The sequence below is a fragment of the Brachionichthys hirsutus genome, unplaced genomic scaffold (genome assembly GCF_040956055.1).
Source record: "Brachionichthys hirsutus isolate HB-005 unplaced genomic scaffold, CSIRO-AGI_Bhir_v1 contig_853, whole genome shotgun sequence".
NCBI lineage: Eukaryota > Metazoa > Chordata > Actinopteri > Lophiiformes > Brachionichthyidae > Brachionichthys > Brachionichthys hirsutus.
Window position 1 is genome coordinate 314,010 of NW_027180343.1, and position 20,434 is coordinate 334,443.

At 41.4% G+C, this 20,434-nt stretch overlaps 2 protein-coding genes across 2 annotated transcripts; both read right to left on the reverse strand.

Annotated features, from left to right (window-relative positions):
• Nucleotides 1-568: 568 nt before the first annotated feature.
• On the reverse strand, nucleotides 569-9,678 carry LOC137913782 (vesicular glutamate transporter 1-like). Its single transcript, XM_068757416.1, has 13 exons — nucleotides 9,617-9,678; nucleotides 3,878-4,130; nucleotides 3,609-3,727; nucleotides 3,349-3,463; nucleotides 3,171-3,258; nucleotides 2,881-2,967; nucleotides 2,512-2,654; nucleotides 2,234-2,383; nucleotides 1,763-1,895; nucleotides 1,423-1,533; nucleotides 1,103-1,230; nucleotides 924-993; nucleotides 569-834 (listed from the first exon to the last, which is right to left on the reverse strand). Exons 1-13 carry the CDS (start codon nucleotides 9,676-9,678, stop codon nucleotides 569-571), a joined length of 1,725 nt encoding a protein of 574 aa, XP_068613517.1.
• Nucleotides 9,679-10,086: 408 nt separating this feature from the next.
• LOC137913781 (sodium-dependent neutral amino acid transporter B(0)AT2-like) lies at nucleotides 10,087-18,528 on the reverse strand. Its single transcript, XM_068757415.1, has 12 exons — nucleotides 18,376-18,528; nucleotides 16,018-16,240; nucleotides 15,718-15,875; nucleotides 15,205-15,335; nucleotides 14,956-15,133; nucleotides 14,563-14,673; nucleotides 14,136-14,377; nucleotides 13,593-13,785; nucleotides 12,241-12,442; nucleotides 11,446-11,605; nucleotides 11,195-11,357; nucleotides 10,087-11,025 (listed from the first exon to the last, which is right to left on the reverse strand). Exons 1-12 carry the CDS (start codon nucleotides 18,376-18,378, stop codon nucleotides 10,684-10,686), a joined length of 2,106 nt encoding a protein of 701 aa, XP_068613516.1. The 5' UTR covers nucleotides 18,379-18,528; the 3' UTR covers nucleotides 10,087-10,683.
• Nucleotides 18,529-20,434: the final 1,906 nt, after the last annotated feature.

Consider the following 20,434-nt stretch of genomic DNA (forward strand, 5'->3'; position numbering starts at 1 on the left):
CTAGTTCGGTCGGGCCCAAGGTGAGATACGACACGCAGCATTGGACTCAGATTCCAAAGATCTTTTCACATTCAAATGCACATAAATGACATTTTGACACACACACAGACAGAAAATACAGCACCTCAGCACCTTTTCTTCTTTGATTGAGTAGTTAAATAGTTTAAAACATGATGGATTCTCACTACATAAGTGGCCACAGACAGGCAGACTTTAATCATGTCTGCTTTAAAAAAAAGAAAAAGAAGGTTTTTGGAGCATCAGAAAATGTTGACATAACCCTTTAGTGTGTGTTTGGATTCCTTCATATTATTAATACGTGTCTATTAGAGCCATGAGACTAAAACATTGCGCGCGCACACACACACACACACACACACAGATCAGTGCTCTTTTGATATGCGCAGCTATACTGTACAAAAGCACACCGCAGGTCATCTCATTACAGAAGAGACTCTTAAAATTCCTGTCCTCAAAACAATCCTCCTGTTTGTTTAATCTTATTTTTTAAATCTTGAATCATGTCAGTTTTCTGTGTCAGCTCCCGCTCCTCTTCTCCCACACACATTTAAGAGTTGTATCCAGCAGGTTGCACATATTCCTCAGACTTATCCCAGTCTGCCACCCACCCCGGCCTGGCTCCTCCTCCTCCTCCTCCTCCTGCCTCGCCACCGGTGGAACAAACTGGTCGCCTTATGGCCCCATACTGCCCACCACCATGGTAGAGCTCCTCCGTTTCATTTGCCAGTTCATCCTGATCAATGATACCACACTTCTCCTCGCTGGTGTCCTCTATATCTGCCCAGTGCTGCTTTTCTCCTGATGCAAAGATTCCTGGAGAAGAAAAAAAAACAAAAAACATGATCAGCATCGAGAATGAAAGCTCCTCCTGATAAAACACGACGTCCCCAGACAAGCCGTACCGTAGAAGATCACTCCTCCGTAATGAACGAGGGAAGCTATCAGGAAGACATACTGCCACTCATCACGTGTCTGAAATGATATAGAAGTGTGAGAAGAAATGTTCCTTTATTGTGCATGAACCTTTTACACTATGAAGCTTCATGCATGACATTAGAAAGCCAATAGCGGTGGTGTTTACCTTGTGTTTGGTCATGGCCCCCACTATGAGGGGACACACCATTCCAGATAGCGTTCCCACCCCATTTGAGATTCCCATCAGGATGCTGGCATATCGAGGGGCGATATCCAAATGATTGACGTTAAATCCTGCGTGAAAGAAAAAAATATATTGAAGCCGTTTCTTTGCTCTGTTTTTTTAATCAGTGACATGCTACGTGAAAACGGGGTCAACAGAAACAATGAGGGGATCGACGCACTGCAGCGCCGATGATGATTCTCCATCAGCGTTGAACAACTGATTAAATGGCCTTTTCAGGCCACACGTCTAAAACTTGTTACCTGAAATAGCAAATCCACTGAAACCCACAGCGAGGACCAAGAAGGAAATGGCCATTGCCTTTGAATGGGAGTATCCCACCACCAGCAGGAGGGTGGCCTCCATTCCAAAACCTGCAACATGTTAAAACCCGTTCACGGCTTTAAACTCCGTCTCGGCCAGCAATCATCTTGTTGCACTGTGTTCAATTCTAATTATTTTGTAAGTTTCTCATTTAGGAAACTAAACCTTTTGTAAACACAGAAGAAACTTTAATACTCTGCTTGTGAATTGTCTCGAGGTTTCTTTCTTCATTCCTCCTCGACCTACTCCAGCCGCCGCCCTTTTCCGTCCGACACTCACCTCCGCAGTTCATGAGTTTCCTGACGTTAGTGGTCGACATCAGGTTGTGAGATCTCAGGTAATCTGCCAACTGGCCTCCAAGAGGCACGATAATGGTCATCACCAGATGAGGCAAAGCTGACACCATGCCCACCTGAAAGATGACAGGGGTGAAAAGACCTGTGTGAGAATTAGAGCTTGTGGGGAGGGCAAGCAGCATGAGAGTAATGTTAGAAACAATCGGAGGCTGAACACTGACAAACATTGGCCTTGCATTTCACATTTCTCCTGACATCTGAGTCAGAGATTGTAGAGACATGTGCACAGTGATGTGATTATTCTGATCAGGGAAAAAATAGGACTATAGGAGGCATAATAGTAATACTTTTGCTTGTTGTCAGACAATGAAAATATTTCGGATAGCAGCTGAAATTAGCAAAGACAACAACGACTCGACTCAACCAGGCTCATCAGACAAACATATTGTGTCACCTTGCTGATCTCGAAGCCAAATACTTCCTCAAAGTAGGCTGGCTGGCTGATGAGCAACAAGTAGAAGGTCCAACTCCTGCAGAAGTTGGCCACGATGATGGCGTAGACTGGCATGGAGGTGAAGAAGTGTCTCCACGGAGTTTTAAATTTCTGCCATCAAAAAGAAAAATACACGACTGAGGCCCAGTATGTCCAAATTATTTGTATTTTTCTGCTGGTTTAAAGGATCTGCAGCACTCTATTGATGCGTCATGAACGATTATCATATCAAGCCGTACATGAAGAGGATTAAGAAATGCTGCAGAGTCTCCGATTGCATCTTCAATGTACTTCCTCTCCTCCGGCGTGATGGTCGGATGGGCTGCAGGACTCTCGTATGACACCAAAACCCAGAACAAATACCAGAATATGCCAAAACTGCCTGGGAGAGGAAGAAAGAGAAGGCGAAAGGCACAGACATGAGCAGAGTAGAGGAAACAAAACAAGACCTCAAGGGGACTGAAAATGAAACAAAGTAGTCAATAAGTCTTGTAATTATGGTACAGAATCAGCAGTAGGCTGCAACAGAAAGATGGATCTGGGAAGTTAGGAGCTGAAAAGTGATTATATATGTTATGAATATATTATTTGGGTGTAAGGATACTAACCATAGACATAGAATACTGAAGGCCACCCAGAGTATTGCACCAGTATCCCAGCTAAAGGCATGGCCACTACTGCCCCGGCATAGGAGCCTGAAAGCATCAAACGCATGGAAAACAACAAATGATCATTTTTTTCTTTATGATTAATATGATCATTTCAGCATTAAAAATACTTAATTATAATTAAGCGTTCGTAAAAATCTAAAACTTTTGACTTCGAGAAACTCTGTCTTTACAGCTCACAGAACTTTAATCCGCAAAGAAAAATCTATTAGTAAGATGCAAAACGTTACCACAAAAGGCTGTTGTCGCTAAACGACTTCTCTCAAGAGGGGGTGCCCACTTGGCCCAGATCCCATGGCAGGCTGGGTACGATACACCCTGAAGGACAAAGGACAGTCAGAGAAAAAAAAGTCATGCATGTGCACAGCGTCTTTGCAAGGACACATTGCACACAGACACGCACTGTACCTCCACCAGGCCCTGGCATATCCTGACCAGGATGACGCAGCTGTAATGGCAGCGTGCAGCAGATGGAATCAGCATGTTGAGTGTGGATGTGGCCACTATGGCGAAGCCAAACACTCTGAAATCACACAGAGGAGGGAGAAGATGCTTCAGATAGATTATTGGACAAATAATATTTGTACAAATATTTTATAGTAGATCTGATAACATCAATGGCCATGTTAAGCAAGATTTCTTTTTTTTTTTAATGAAAAGTCTTTCACCTGTTGGCGGCAAATTTTTGACATATAAAGCCACCCGGGATCTGTGTGACGATGTACCCCCAGAAAAAGGAGCCGTGGATCATCCCCACTGTTTCAGGGTCCCAGGTAAACTGTGCAGCCTGGGTAACAGAAGATTCATTTTTATGTCCTCAGCAATTTATAGTTCAAGAACCATTAATTGAGGGCAGCTGAAACTCACAGAACATTGAAACCAATGAGGCTTGACTAACGGTGAAAACATCAGATTGATGTAGGGCTCGCCAACTTACCACAAGTACTTCCTTGTTGCCTTTGTAGACAGTGTGGTCATTGACCATGCTTACGATAGCCACGCCCAGGTTGCACCTGATGCCGAAGGAGATGCAGAATCCCAGGCCTGAGAGGATGGCAATGATGTACCGTCTCGGCAGGCCAAAGCAGGTGCAATCCACCACCGGCAGCTCCTTCTCCTCCACCAGCTGTGGCCGGCCCTCTGCTGATAGTTCAATGGTTTCTCCATTGGGCTGCCGCTTCTCAATCAGCCTGGGGGGGGGCACACACAAATGACAAATATTAAACATGTCACCAAAATAATTAACTTGTTATAGCATCCTTTAATTTTTGTATGAATTAAATTGATCACAAATTCATTGCAAGAATGTATTATGGGCACAATTCTATTTGTCATTATTTAGACATTTTGGATTTATGCAAAAAGGTTTGCTACTAATACCTACTCCTACGAGATGTAAAATTTAAACAAACATATCGCTAAAAAATATATGGAGGCATTTTTAATGAAACAGGGGTGAAATGGGTGACAGCCCCAATGGGAAGGGGCAACACTTTTTGTCTCTTCGATTGCTCAAAAAAAGACCTTAGTTTAATTAGCGCATGTTGTTGTATTTTGTAGTAAGGCAAGTCAATATTTTTATAGATTTGATATATTTGTAGTTAATTATCAGTTTGATTCCGAAGGGACCAGCATTTGTTGCTGTCTCAGTCAGATTCTCTGGATTGTGTGAGACCACTTTTTTTCCACAGGAGTCAAACAGGGAGCGGAGCGCGGCCATCTGTACGTTCTCACCTCCAAACCCCTGACAACACACTCTCCTCTCACACACATGCATATGGCAGACTTCAGTACTTGCGTTTAATTGCCATTCACTCCGATACCCTTTATATTAATATATATATATAATTTTACCTGAGTGTAGGTACAAGGTGTGTGTGCGTGGGTTCACAACAAACTGCATTCAGTCACCAGACATCCACTTTCCATCGTCCTGATCTAGTTATTCAGCGAGCTGGAGAATTATACACATAAACAGGCACAATCGCGCCAAAGAATTTATTCCATGTGACGATTGGACGAATCCATTTTGTTTTTTTAAATCGTTCCAAATCTGAGCTTCTGTATGTTCCCCAAACAAATGTTTTTCTGCACTGAACATGCAAGACCCTTTGCCTCTTAGCAAACTAAAACTAACGTATTCAAACACCAAAAGACGAGGCAGATGCTGATACTGGTTAATTATTGATGAGTTTTTGGATGAAATGAATAATTCACTTAAAGGTTTTACAGCTTAATCTGTCACTATCTATCCGTTAACTGTTCCGTCTGCCTCTCTGCATGCACTCTCTCGGTCTCATTCATTCCATGCCCTCCACCCCCCCATTGGCACACAGCAGACTCTGCAAAATCTCTTCATGCATCTGTGCGATCAGAATTAAAATGCAGGTAAAATATGTGTAAACATAGTAACGTAGTAACTGAACCCGAGGGCGTCTTTATATATACTACTTGTTATGGAAAATACAATGGACAACATTAAAGTACTGATTCAAGCAATGCATTGGCATTTGTAAGAGATTACGGCTACATACTCTCTCTCTCTCTCTTAATCTGTCACAACATTCAGATTAGGATTACAAAAATGATTTACTTCCGGAAATGAATATGGAAGGACAGAGCAGCCTGCTTTCTTGTTGCTACTTTGAGTAAACATTTTATTGCATTTCGCAATTGATGATGATGATGATGAATATATTTATTAGATAGAATGTTAGAGTACAAGTACAGTCAACAATAGAATGTATTACAACACGTAACAATACCAATAAAAATAAAAATAAATTATTCCATTGATGCAAAATAACAATAAATTAAATTCAGTTTTCTGTCAACTAAAATGCAGTGATATTAAATGTAAAGTTTTTTACTGTATAAAACTTGCAATATTTTCCAGGGTAGGTTGGGGGGGGGGATTTTTATTTTTTATTTTTTGAATATTTAGAATAGAATAGAATTTATTTTCGGCTTCACTACATGCCGTCACATGATCATTTCAGTAGGAGCTGCATTTATCTATAGGTAAAAGCGAGTTACCAGAGAGGTAATGCTGATTAGACAAAAAGGGTGGTCTCTCCTCTCTATGCTAAAGGAAATGTGCTGACTGGCCCACTGAGTAGAGCTCAGGATCCTACTTCGGCATTATTGAGCATTGCAGGAGGAGCCTCATTAAACCTCATAACAGATTGCAGCCCATCATCTACACATATGCTATCAGCTAACGAGGCTAGCCCACAGCAAAAATGACTGTTAATTACAGACGCATGTCAGGAAACTGCAATCTCACCCCTCCCCTTGTGCATTTGCTTGGAAATAGAGCTGCATAGCTGTGGATGCTGAGGATGCTCCACCCCATTAATATTATTTGTCTTCTTAATAAAAGTAGTTTGCTGGTATTTTTTGAACAAGTTGACATTGCAAGTTATTTGAGTGAGGATGGGAATAGTATGGGAAGCGCCATCCCTGGATGTGAGGCTTGCCGGCACTGATCTAATGTGATGTAATTTCCTTTTTAGTGTAGCGAGAAACCGATTGGACTCAGCTGGCAACAAATAATGAGGAAGGGAGCATGAGCAGGCAGGAGTCCTGTGACCTCAGGCACGCCAAAATATCGTAATTACAAGCGCAGAAGCCGGAGCAGACTGAGCATACAAAAGAGTTACAAAACATAATGAAGGAAGTTGTAGAGAGTTGATACCAAAATGATCGTAAATCTTTTATTTCGTAATCCATCATAAATCTAAACATTTTGAAAGACATTTTTGAGATTATTTTGTCATTTTGAAAATGGTGTCTCCCCCTCCCTCTGTAAACTCCCGACTCTCCCTGAAGTGAACAGATTGGGTCTCGGTGGGAATGTGTCACCCAGGGAGACACCACCCTCGCCATCCTGTCACACCACTGTTTTTTCTCTCTTTCCTGTGGGGAAACACACACACACACATCTATCTAACTCAAACAATCAATTTTTTATAAAAAGAGCAAAGAAATGCTAAAAGAGACACGTCTGCCCTTTAACAACAGGACACCAAAGTGATCAGAATCATGACATCAGATGATCTTAAGACTGCAAGACTTCATGAAGGTCACAAACAGGGTTGTCACCTGATTTAAAATAATTTTCTCACAGTCCGGAATCTCACCAGGGAGCCTCGAAATGATCAATTTTCACCTGAATTATTCAAAAGCTTGTCAGTGAGACCTCGTACTCTGATTTTTGTAATCATCATGAAACCTGGAGTAATATGAGGCAGTCGTTAAAATTGATTTTTCCAAGGTATTGCTTTTCCATTAATATTTGCCAAGGTTTCCCAAAATGTGATTGACACCCCTCATTCCTCAGGAAAACCCTGCGGACAGGCGCAGAAGAGCTGAGCCTGAGAACATATATAATAACATTTAACAATTCACAGTTACTTTCAAATTGCTATGAAATATACACTAAAATTTGTTTCCAAAGTGGTTGCAGGCATCTCATTAATATTTGAATACCTTTCTCCAGAGTGCTGCATGAGGAAGCTGAAAATGTAGAATTCCACTAAAAGGGATTAAAAATGGACCACCGTTTATATTCTGCATTGCCTTGTGCGTTGTGGAACACAAGCCCTCTCTCTTTGTGTGACCATGCAATCCTGCCAATGCAAACAAATGTCTTTTTTTTAAAACCTCTCTGGTTAAAGCATGCTTGGACTTCTGCAGGCTGCTTCAGAGGTGCAAAAAAGATTAATAGAGAAGTTAAGGCATCAACTCCAAGATGTTTAAAAGGGGAATAGTATAAGAGAACAGATGGAGAGAGTGCACTTGACTTCATAGTGCTTATGTTTATGCTTATACCTAGTAGTGTTTAATGCAGAAACAGGAGATGCATTCTGAGGGAGCAAATATTTAAATTATAGATGAACTCCTGGCTGCTTTCAGCGGGTGGTGGTGATGGGTGGGTGGGGTACATTTCGCTAGTCACACAGGGTGGGGATGTCCTATGTGCAAGGTGAAACATATTCACGCATGCACATCTCACACACACACAGAGACGCATACTTGATAACAAATAGATTTGAACAAAACACTATAGCTTTGGATGCCGTTGCCTGTACCTGACACTGAAGCCACATAAAACCAGTTCACTGGATAAGCCGAGGCCACGCCCACTAAGCCCACTCTGATACATCTCATCTGTCACAGCATCAGCTGTAGCCGTGCACACGCATGGCTCACGACCAGTTACAAAGAGGAAAAGCCTGAGATTTGCACATTAATCTGGGACACCCCAACGAAACAAGTCTGTTCTGGTGTCTCAATGGATGGATGGCTGGATGGATGGCTGGATGGAGGGAGGGAGCAGCGGGAGGAAGTGACATGAGGATGGGATGGTGTGAGTGGGAGGGGAGAGTTTAGGGATTTGCGTGGCTTGACAGCTGGACTGAAAAACAGGCTATTTCCAGATGGGATTTGTACCTTTGGTCGCCATCTCAAATCCTGAGAGAGAGAAAGCTTAAAGCAGTCGTTATGGTTATAGCCGGAGGTTCTATCAGAGCCTTTAATCATTTTCCTGAAAAACCTTCATCACACCACTGTCTCTTTTTGAAGTGAGGTGAATTTATTTATATTCATCCAGCAGCGAAACACATTTGTGATGAAGAGTAATGATAAATACACTGGCCCCTGCATGATCTGCCTTCTTCTTAAACCATATGTAACAAGCATTGTGCGTAAAAGGTTTCACAGCTGACAAGGATGTGAGGATTTACTTTTGTTACTGCAGGGCTGATATTATTTCAGATCCGGTTTACAATTCATGGTAGCAACTTTTAAAAATAAGTGCAGATAACAGAATTTAAGTTTTCATTACACAAGGCTAAAACAAGAATATGGAAGAATGAATGAAATACTCAGATTAATTGAATTCCAGATTAATTGTCTAGATATAATCAGTAATTGGTAACTATTACAAATAAAATTTATGTTGATTGTTTCAGCTTTTTTGTTGTTATTATTTGTAATTATTCTTATTAGAATAATAATTATTATTATTTTTGTTTCTTCTTCAGTGAAACAACTGATTACAACATTGGCTTTGCTATATAATACTTTCATATAAATATTAACATTATACAAATTTATAACATTTCTTCTCTAGAACTTAGGGCATAAATAAGGTGAAAGATAGATAGATATTAATTCAAGCAGGTCGTGTCAGTAACGCACGTAAACATTATGTAACGACAGTTTTCTCTTGTCTAGCGCAGATGTATTTAGTCCACTTTGAGCAGAGCCAAACCTGACAAGATTTCTAACCATTCGTGATTTCTAAAGAAAAAAAATATATCAATCGAAAAGAATAAAACTTATATCTGGCCCCAAATGCATTGATGCGATTTCATTCATTAAATCAACTATTGACCCACTTCCGTCAACTCAACAATGTGTGCGCTGCGCAAAACATGCGGGTCCCCGCTGCGGCTATCAATTTTGCGACTTAAACTCAACTATCGCTTCTTTGCTAAGATTAAATCAATAACAAACCAACTTTTCTTGCACCAAAATGTTACTGTTTGGAAGAGAGAATATATGGAAATCCATCCCATGACATAGGTGATCTATCTCGCACAAGAAAACTATCCAGAACAAACGCGTGAAAATCAGGGGAAAGTCAGGAATGTGTGAAATAGGATTTTACCTGTTAATTTTCCCCAGAGTTTTGCCTGCAACCGCCTTAAACCTGTCCGGTCGGATCTCCATCCTTGCAGCTTCTTGACCCGGCCTGTGTGCTGATGTCCCCCCCCCCTCCCGTCCTGCATGAACGCGCTCAATCCTCTCTTTCCATCTCTTGATCGTCATCACTCCCTTTTCACTCCAGACTCTGCTTCTGTCACACGGGCTGCAGGATGGCAGGTGTGTATAACGACTGTCATTATTTTAGGAATAAGTATAATGTTGTGCTAGTTTAAAACACAAAGTGTAAATAAATCATTTATTGGCCTCAAATGGCTTCTAGTATGGACAGCCGCAGACAAAAGCAAGCATGTTAATTTAAAAAAAAATGGATATAAAAAAATATGAAACTTTTCCTTTGGGGTTTCTTCTTTTATTTTAACTTTTAAAAGGGGCAGCATGTATCAAATCAATACAAAAGCAGCGTACAGGCAGTTTGCTCCCACCTAGAGGTTTATTTAAGAATTAACCTAGTATAGTACAACATCGCTACTGTACACATGTAAAAACATTGGTGTGATCTTCTGAGGTAAGTCTCTCATACAAAAAAAGTATCTCTCTCTGTCTCTCTCACACACACACACTTGTTTCCTTATGGAATAATGTTTTTCCCCATCCAAATCGACCCTTGTAATTTACCTTAGAACTCTCATCCTAAAACAGTTTGAGGCCTTTCTGTTTCTGCATTTCTTAATTCACCAGTCAGAGCTACAACTGATAAATATTTTCTTTAAAACCTTCCATAAATTAAATGTCTCACCAAATATATAATCTTATTCCCTTTTCATGTAATCACAAGTTTTATTTTCTGAACAGTGTGAGTGGTTCAGAAAATAAATGGAAGGAGCTACAAGGAGGAGTTGTCGTTTCACAACTAAAGAATCTAAAAAGCTTTTAATTTGACTTGTACGGACCCTCCAGTAATATAAATAGTTAAACTAGTGCAACACTTGCTGTGTGAAAAACGGATGAATCCGAAAGATGTCTGTTTGTACGAATGTCCTTTAACTTTTACAAACAAGACCTTCATATTCACACTCCAGTATCTTCCTCCGCATCTTCCCCCTCCTGCTGGGACAGGAGTCTGTAGTGTTCATTGCCCATCGGCAGGAATGCGGTCCTGCTAAGCATCTCATCTTCCTCGTTTTGGACTTGGCTTTGGGAGTTGGAATCCAGCTGTTCGGTGGAGCTGCACTTTGCGTATAACTCACGATGCATCTCACGGCCGCCCAACTCCATTGGCTGAGTGTCTCGGCCCCTGTTTTTCAGCAAGAAGTGGATGTAGCCAATTGGCACAGGCAAGCTGGCAAAGACTATCAGCAGGACGATCATAGCAAGAGCCCAGCCAGGGTACTCAAGAGTCGTCTCAGAGGCCTGGGAGGACAGGAAAGAGCAAGTCATGAGTATGTACAATACTGCTGAAGAACTGCATGCTGCAGGAAACTGGGTTTTACAGCAGTTTATAATCCACCTTCTAGGAAAAAGTGATACAACGTTGTAAGTAAAAGCCAAGACAAGATTCATGGAGTTATGTGTATCTTACTGTCATTTGATTCCAGGCGGTATACGTGGGCCCTTTGAAGACCATGCGCAGCAAACTGGCAGCCAGGAGACCAACCATTCCCAGTGGGCACACATATTTCCACAGATATTTGTACAGCACCGGAGGACGCCATTTGAGCATGACTTCAATGTCATCCAGGAAGCTGCAGTGAAAGAGATCTATTTATAAGACTTTTGCAAAAAAAAAAAAAAAGATATATTGAAAAACTGGCGGAAATGTTGGGTTCTTACCGATCTGTCCCATAAACCCACGACACGCTGATGGTTTCAAAGATTACTACAATGACTAATGGTAGAGTTGCTGAGTAGTCATCAAACATAGTCACAAAATAGTTGCCTGAGCGCTGGGTGAACAACAGCCCCAATAGGAACCCCAAGGCACAGCTTGAGACTGAAAAACAAGCACAGCATTCAAATAGAAGTTACCTGAAAAAACCTGATGCATCTCGTAAGCAACAAACATCGAGTACAGTTCACCCGATCTATTTCGCTTAGTGTATTACTGGGCACTAAAAGAGCAGGCGGAACTGAACTGAATTACGAGATAGACAACGGACTCAGTGTTCAGTATAACGGTGAGTGGAAATGCATGCACAGCGAAAAGAGAGCGAAGGAGACAGAGAAATAAGCCAAGTGAGTCAGAAACTAAATGCAACTTCACATGGAAGTCAAAGAGAAAAAACAAGTGTGTAGAAAGTTGGATGAGCAGGCCTCAAGACAGCTGCAAGCATCTGGATTTTTGTTGATGACTCCTGAACAACAGATGGAAAACACAGGATTCCAAATGCTAGGAGTAGGGATGAGCTCTGCATCAATCAGACACATGTAAAGTGACATCATCATGGAGTTTCCTATGACCTACGTGCTAATGATAGAACAGCTTAGAATCACCTTACACTGATACACAATGCATTCCCACTCCACTTCAGTGAAAAAGATTTCCCTTAATTGGCCCAAATGCCGAGAGGCTGTGACGTGATGTTAACAGAGATATACACTTTCTGGTTTGCACTTGTGTGGCGTTACCGGTGAGTAGGGTTCGGTGTCGCCCCAACAAGCTAAAATTGTCCATGAGCGGCGTGAGGATTCCCTGCATGGTCCCAAACATCGTGCTGAGGCCCAGATTGAGCAGCATTAGGAAAAACAGTGTGGACCAGAAGGGGCTGGCAGGGAAAAGAGCCATCACCTCAGTGAACGCTATGAATGCCAGACCAGTGCCTTCAACGCCCTGCACAGAGGGAGAGAGAGCAGAGAGATCGAGTATGAGCGAGAATAACGCAAAAAAAAAAAAACGAGTCTCTTCAAAAGGAGGCGGAATGAATGAGATGCTTCATTTTTGCGATGACCTGAATCGAAACTACACCCCAAACTATTTTGCCCATTCATGATTAATTTAAAAAGAAGAAGTTTAAAGTTCAGCGTGTACAAATGCAAATGTACACAAATGGAAAACTTACTTTTGTACCTACATACGCTCGTTCTGTAGCTAAATAAACACCGTTAGGTAACTCGACTTTTTATGCACATTCTTTCTTTTGGCTTCTCCTTTCGCTCCTCTTTCACAGCATGCCTCCATCTCCAGCTGGATGCTATAACCATATATTGCTGTCTCCTTGTCGGCTGGACATGTTATAGTAGTTCACAGATTAGACGGGGGGGGGGGGGGGGGGGGTCCTGGGAACCCCAGCACGTCACCTCTGTACTCTCGTACCTCCCGCATTTTTCTCTGAAGCAAACCGGTGTCAAGGGCTTCAGAAATAGCGATCCACGGCGATCTGTTCTCTTTTGAAAATAGTTGCGGCAACATTTTTCCTGGTACTCACCGGATAAAACATCTTAAAACCCGATTTTATGCAGTGACTAAAAATGACTAAGGCTGTATTTTAATGCTACACAGCCTGATCTGATGCCAATCGCCGCGCCATGGAAACACTATTATTTATTAGATTGGTTTCACTATAAACTATTAAAAATATCTTCAATTCATAATTTTTTTTAAACTAAATTATTTAATCGACATGTTTCGCTGCATTTTCATTGAACAAATATTCTCCTGAAGGTACTCTCTGGTGGTCTAATCTCTGGGTAAAGCTTTTTTTTTTTTATTGTGATAATTTGACATTAATTTAGGCTTCATTACAGCAGTGCAAAAGCAGCTTGCAAGTGCAACTCAACCCACTGCAGCGAGAGGACACGGATCAGGATAACATCCTCGCTGCTCTCACCTTGTGAAATATTCCCCTTAACTGAACTCAAGATTGTGTTATGGGGCCAGGACATTTGGCGTTTGGAGCTTAAAAGCAAATCATGAACTGAGGAAAGCACAGCTCTGAAACAATTTCTACTTTCAGCACTGCTACAACCTCAAAACACTGCACCTTATTCATTTCCTGCTCCAGACTGCAGTCAGTGATGTTAGGACCCATGGCAGCGCCGTGTTCACGGTGCCACTCTCTGTATTCTGCTAAAGACACAGCGCTCGGATCCGTCATGTTGATCCACGGCCAGCCAAGGCGAACCGATTGTTGGTTAGATTCATGGGACGCCATGAGGTTCAGAAGATCAAGATTACTGGAATAAAACAATAAAATATAAGAAGGGGATTTCCTTGCCGTGGAAAGACATTTGCTTCAACGTTAATGTTACGTGTTGGGGTTTTTAAAGACGCATCACATATCAGAGATCATCAAATTATGCTGTTGAATTTCATCACTCTAAGAATGTCCGCATGTCCGAATTTGTTTAAAAGATTGTTGTTCCAGTCGATTTCTTTACTCACATTCAGGTTAAGGTTTTCAAGAGTTAACATTTGTTAAAATGTTATTCTAGAAACACATGAGATCATTAGGACAGAATTTGTTTCACAAATATTATTACAGACACACACACACACACACACACACACACACACACATCCTTACTCAGCGACGCAGTGTAGTGAAATGGTCTTTGCACGGAAACCGAGCACCACAAAAACCACCAGCGTCGCCAGCACAGACGTCATGAAGTTGATGCCAGAGACCATCAGTGCGTCCCTGTGGCAGTTGTTGTGGACTGGATTGTAGGAGGAATATGCAATGACGGAACCGTATCCAAGTCCAAGTGCAAAAAACACCTGTGTGGCCGCCTGGCGCCACACCTGCATGCTGCCCCAGATTTCCAGCTGAAAAATAACATAAAATAAATACTAGTCAGAAATACAGTGTGGGCCACAAAATGTTTGAATCACCCTGTAAAGGTTTTCATAAAAATAAAAATTAAACACTTTGCATTCATCAGTCATTGATTTATGATGAAAACTACGTAATCTAGAAAAAACATGATCAAACGTGACAGAGCTGTGCTTACTTTTGGATAAAACATGTAGGCGATTCCATCCAACGCGCCGTCTAACATCAACCCTCTGATGAGGAAAATCACGAGCACCACATACGGGAAGATGGAGGAAAAGTACATCACCTACAATTTTGGAAAAAGAAATTCAAGGTGACTTGTGCACCAGAATTTTGAGAAATTGTTCATGATTGAAAGCTCGAGGAAAAGACAAATACAATTCTGATGTCGGCTTATCTTTGATAATCGAATGGATGGCTTGTTAGCTTAGCTTAGAAAAGCTAAGCTTTTCCCCCCAATGTCCATCTGTTCCATTATCAATCCACAAAAGTGTGTGCTCATGCTAAAATACTGGCTGTTGACATAGTAAATCTGTAGGTGCTGCATATATAAGAACGGCTGACTTACCTTTGCAGAGGACTTAATGCCCTTGATCATAGCCAAGGAGACAATTGCCCAAGCAGCAAACAAACAGCCCGTCATGATGGGGTTAAGCTCTCCAGATTCTTTGATGGAATTAGTAATATTGAGGGCTTTTCGAAACCAGAAATAGGACGTGGGGGAAGAACTTGCACACTCCTTCACTGTTGATGGAGGACAGACATCATTAAAGGCATCTGCTGCATGCGGCATCTCATTTTGATCAACTTGATTTAAATGCCTGTGTGATTGGTGGCGACATCGATCGGACATTGCTGCCACGGTAGAGGATATTGAAAAGAGTTCCCCATGTAGAACAGGCTCCACGCAATGATCACATTGTAGTAAAGTGCCACGTAGAAGCAGACCTAGAGGAGAAGTCCAATAATGATTAACTTAATAAAGTATCAATATTTGCATAGCAAGTCCTTGAGATCTAGGATACGCTATGCACTGAACTGTATGCGCTGTCAAAAACATTTACCATGGAGAGAATAGCAAATTGCCATTGAGCATAACAACACTGACGTGCAAACATTAACCTTTTTTTTTATTTTAAATCAGAACAGTGATCATACGTATGGTTCCTTCAGAATAAGGAGCACAGGATAAGGAATTATTTTATTCCTGGTTTGACTTTTCTTAACAAAAATCCATACTCACCCTTTTTTTTTAGAATACCGGGGTACATAAAGAGAAAATAAATAACATTATTGTAAAAAAAATTTTTTAATTAATTGCAGTCCTCACCAAGCAGCTAGAGTAGCCAATCCCTGACAGTTTTGGGGAGATGTGCTTCCAGACACCGATACTGCCCTGGCGGATACTCTGGCCAGCCGCCAGCTCCATGAAAAACAGAGGAACGCCCACGATCACCAAAAGAAAAACATATAGCAGCATGAAGGCCCCTGGAAGAAACATAAAACGTCTTTATAAGCCTTCCTAAAGCATTTCACTTTGTACATCGGTGTATATATTTCATTCAGCATTGCCGTTGGTTGGATGAAGTCAAAACCGTTGCATAATCTTAATCTCTCTAGACAGACTCACCTCCTCCATTTTGGTGACAGAGGTATGGAAACCGCCACACATTTCCAAGGCCCACACTGAACCCCACCTGGGCCAGAACATACTGGACCTTAGAGTCCCACGCTGGACGGTCTCCCGCTGATGTCTCAACACGCGCCGAAGCCGTCAGCTGAGTTTCAGGCTGGTCCTCGTCAAGCCATTCGCTTGGCTGCTCCTCAGTGCTGTCCAATGGAGGCTTCTCCATCTGGTCATAAGCAAAGATCCAATCAACTCAATTCATAATCAATTCATATAAAAGCATCTTACTAAACCACGCAGTTTAAATAAACATGTTGGGTTAGGGTTTTATCAGGGAACGCAACCGCCCTTATAACAATAAGCAAGACGCAACGTCTGGGGAGGGGTCAATGAAATAAAAGTAGAGGAGAAACTGCAGTGTGTGTCCTAAAATATTTATTTTACTATGTTCCCAGGATGTCTAGACTGTCCCACTGTTGTGAATGATTAGGTTTTAGTGGTCAAAGTCACAGTGACCTCACAACGTGTGACCACCACATCCAGCCTGTGGTGATTGCGTAGATCTTCGGCGCGTGTGCACTTATTCTGGTGTATTTTATTTTTAGCCTCGCTCTCCCAGAGCTGTTGAGTTACGGCTGAGGAAACTTTCCCTGCTTCTGCTGCTTCACATTAAAGCCATTCCACTGGTGAAACTCAGAGCCGCTTTTATTGTGAAGTGGTCATAGAAAACACGATGCAGTTGTTGTCAGGTTAATTTGAAGAAGAAAAAAAAAGAGTTTTCAAACTTGCTAATACTCTGAGTAAGCAGAGGTTATGCATATGTTGTTTGTTATCAACACTAGTATAATATATATATATTAAATATTCTGAATTTCATCAGTTTATTTATTTTTTCTTTCTCTTTTTTTTAGAGACCTTTAATTTATTTATTTCCTGTGAGATATGTTAAGTGAAAAATCCTTCCTTGTTGATTCTCGTGTTCAAAAATACATTTCATTTCATTCATTGTACACTCTCGCCGTCTGTCAACTCAGATGAGTGGACAAGGTGCAAACTGATTTAACATGATTATAAAGGGCGCGACTGGATGATGTGATGTGCTGCTGTACTAAGATCTACTACGATGGAAAGTTACAAGGGGTGTGTGACCCAGCAGAGTGTGCGACCGGACAAGAAACAGCGTTATTCAGCACCAGTCAGGTAATTTAAGGAATACATATACAAACAAGCACAGAGGAAAATGAGAGAGTGACAGAAATACGTATGCACACACAAACAGAGGAGGGTGGTGGTAACAGAAGCCCATAGAGGCAGAACTCTGGTCATAGGAGGATAGGTCTCGGGTAACATTAGAACACACGTGGGGAGGTGCAGGGTTCACATTGGTTCACATTGTGGGTGGTGTAGAGGTGTAAGGCTGGATCACGCGGCAACAGGAAAGGCCATCAGAAATGCTTCATCACAGACCAAAACAGACACAAACCTCACATAACAATCATCTGATTAATCTGAAGCCAATAATTGGTGCGTTTCATTTTGCATATCTCCAGATTACCTCCATCGTGCAACACCTTTAAAAAATTAAATTGTGTTTAAGGAGACAGATGACCCTGACGGAAAAACATAAACATAAACCAAAAGTAAACTTATACAAAAACCCAACAAATTCCTATTTATCTAAATTTAGTCGACTAAAGAAACCAAAGGACGAAGCGTGAGTAAATTCACAATGAATTCTGTCCCGCATACGAATAATAACAAAACATGTTAATTGCAATGTTGTCTTTCATGTAGCAAGAAACCATCAATTTATCATTTATTTATTTATTTTTAAATCAGGCCACCTTGCAGTGTATGCATAATTAAATTATATCCATAGAGCTCGAGAAGACAAGCCAATGTTTGTCACATTCATTTACACAGAAAGGATGGAAAGAAGCTTATTACTAATAATAATTACTAATACTAATAATGTTAGAATACTAAACCGGCACCCTGCTTGCTGTCATATGAATCACAAAGTGTGTGTATCTGCAACAAGATGCTGCAGAATGGGAGCGTTACAAATCTCTACAAATCATAAGCATTTTATAATCTACCATGTTTTATGGTGGAATTTCTTTAAGCGTATTTTTAATAAATGGGAAAAGGCCAAAAACCCTGCAAATATTTATCACGGTCATGGAAGAAATGAGAAATGAGCCAACGCACTGTTAAAACCTATAAGTGACGGTTCCAACACAGATCATTCACTCGATAACTTCTCTCATATAAAAAGGGGACAATTTAATGTATGTTAAAAACGAAAACAGAAAAGCAAACAATGTGCGTAAAGTAGACAAACTACATTTCTGTCCATACCATACAAACAGCGCGCGGCGGGGCGAAACGTGACGTCGGCGTTGACTCCCCTTGTCCGTCTCTTCGCCCCTTTTATTCTTGGGTAAACTTCAAACGCTTCCTATTTTCGTTTTTAGCGAAGTGTTTTTTCCTGAAGACGCAGCGTTCCTGCTCGGCTGCCTGGGATGACTTTCCGCTCCGGTCTCGGGAGTCTGAGCCCAAAATCTCGTCCGACATGGAAGAAGTTGGAGCGGCTGCAGCCAATAGTGGGATCAAGAGCGGAATGTTCAGCTGGGCTGGACTACACGAGCGCGCACATGGCAGGATGCGTGTGTGTGTCCTGTGTTTCACTTAAACACACACACACTAAGTGCTGTAGTAACAAATAGCGCATTAACGCCTGATTCCAGATTATGAATGTACACGCAGACGCAGTTCTCGCCGTCAAGTAGCGCATTTATGGGATTATAATTGCGCATGTTAGCGCAGTTACAGAACAGACTTTGCGGTCAGCCAGAGTGCAGAGAAAGATGTGTTGGATCTGTCCGCACATAATTAATATCCGATTAACGCCGCCCAGCTCGATCCAGAGTTCAGCGACAACATTTATTTATATGCATTAAAAAAAAAAAAAGTTTCATGAAGCGCTGTTCGGGCTTTAGATTTAGATAGACACACAAAAACAGCCACAGAGCTTATAATAAAATAAAATCAATCAGATCACCAAGGACCAAACATGATACTGCGTTAAAAGACAAGTAGAAGTGACAGTACGGGGCACTGGGGGGCACTGGGGGGCCGGACGGAACTCGTTTGCAGCCCTGGAGTTTCACAGACCGGCCCACTTTAGCTCATAATGAATAAAAATAATACATTTAAGAAATCAAACGCTTTCTAATAACACTATCATCCCTTTTCTTCTGCAAGGAAATGGTTCCATCACAAATTAGATTTCACAAATATGAGAAGACGAGTTAAAGGGTAAATCTGCAACACTATTCTTTACATCAGAATGTCCTTTTCTGCTATATCAAATATCAAGCACTGTTAACAGCCATCTAATCCTTATGAAAAAACGAATTATTATTATTGCACTTTTCTCTGCAAGTTTGTTATCCACAATATGACATAACTTTCTAATGATGCCATTATCTTTTTGTTTTGCCTCTGCATATAAGACTAGTTTCAAAGAAACATGGCCAACCCTATAGAACATTAATAAACGCCGGAGCGTGCACTGGTCTTTCTCAGTCCACATGAACATGAATGCCTCCAGGTTCTTCTGGGTCAAAGTGCCCCCAACTCTGAGCAAAGTTTTGCATTGGCAGAAAACCTTCTCTGGATACTGTCTGTCACTGCGTCCACACGTCATCAGCAATAATACTCTCCACTTCACCCTGTCCTTTGCATCGTCCTCCCCGACACCAGCCACTCTACCGACCTCTAGCCCTGTGTCAGAGAAATGTATCATTAATCATACACTGCTCTATCTATTATCAGCACACACAGTCATTGTGATGAGTATAATCTAAAGTGTGGAAATCTCTTCTGTTCTGACTGGATCTGAATACTCTAATCAACCATTATGATGTCTACAACTACACTATTAAGACCAACATGAGACACACGGAGCCCGACCTTTATCATCCAGCTGGTGTCACTGTCCACCTTTCCCAAATGTCTTCTCCTGCTGTCTTTGAATTAGCATGGTTTGCAACACAAGTCCCCCCCCTTCCCTCTGGAAAACTGAACACATTTGAGTCATTGCAAAATACAGTTCAAGAATAGTTGAGGCTCCGCGATGGGATTTTGCGTTTGGTATCAATGTGTTGTGGTTTTATTTTTATTTTTTTAAACTATGCAAAGTTGCCTTCACTGCAGTAATGAAGAATTTCCACTGAAAGAATGCACCACATTCCTCTAATGACATGTCTTACACCTCATAGTTGCCCCTTGGCACAGGCCTGAGGCAGTTGTTGTTGGGAATGTCTGTCACAAGGAAGGCGAGGCTTTTTAAAAAAAAAAATGCAGAGAACAGAAAGGGAGGGAGAATGTGTCCATATCAAAGTATCAGAGGAGA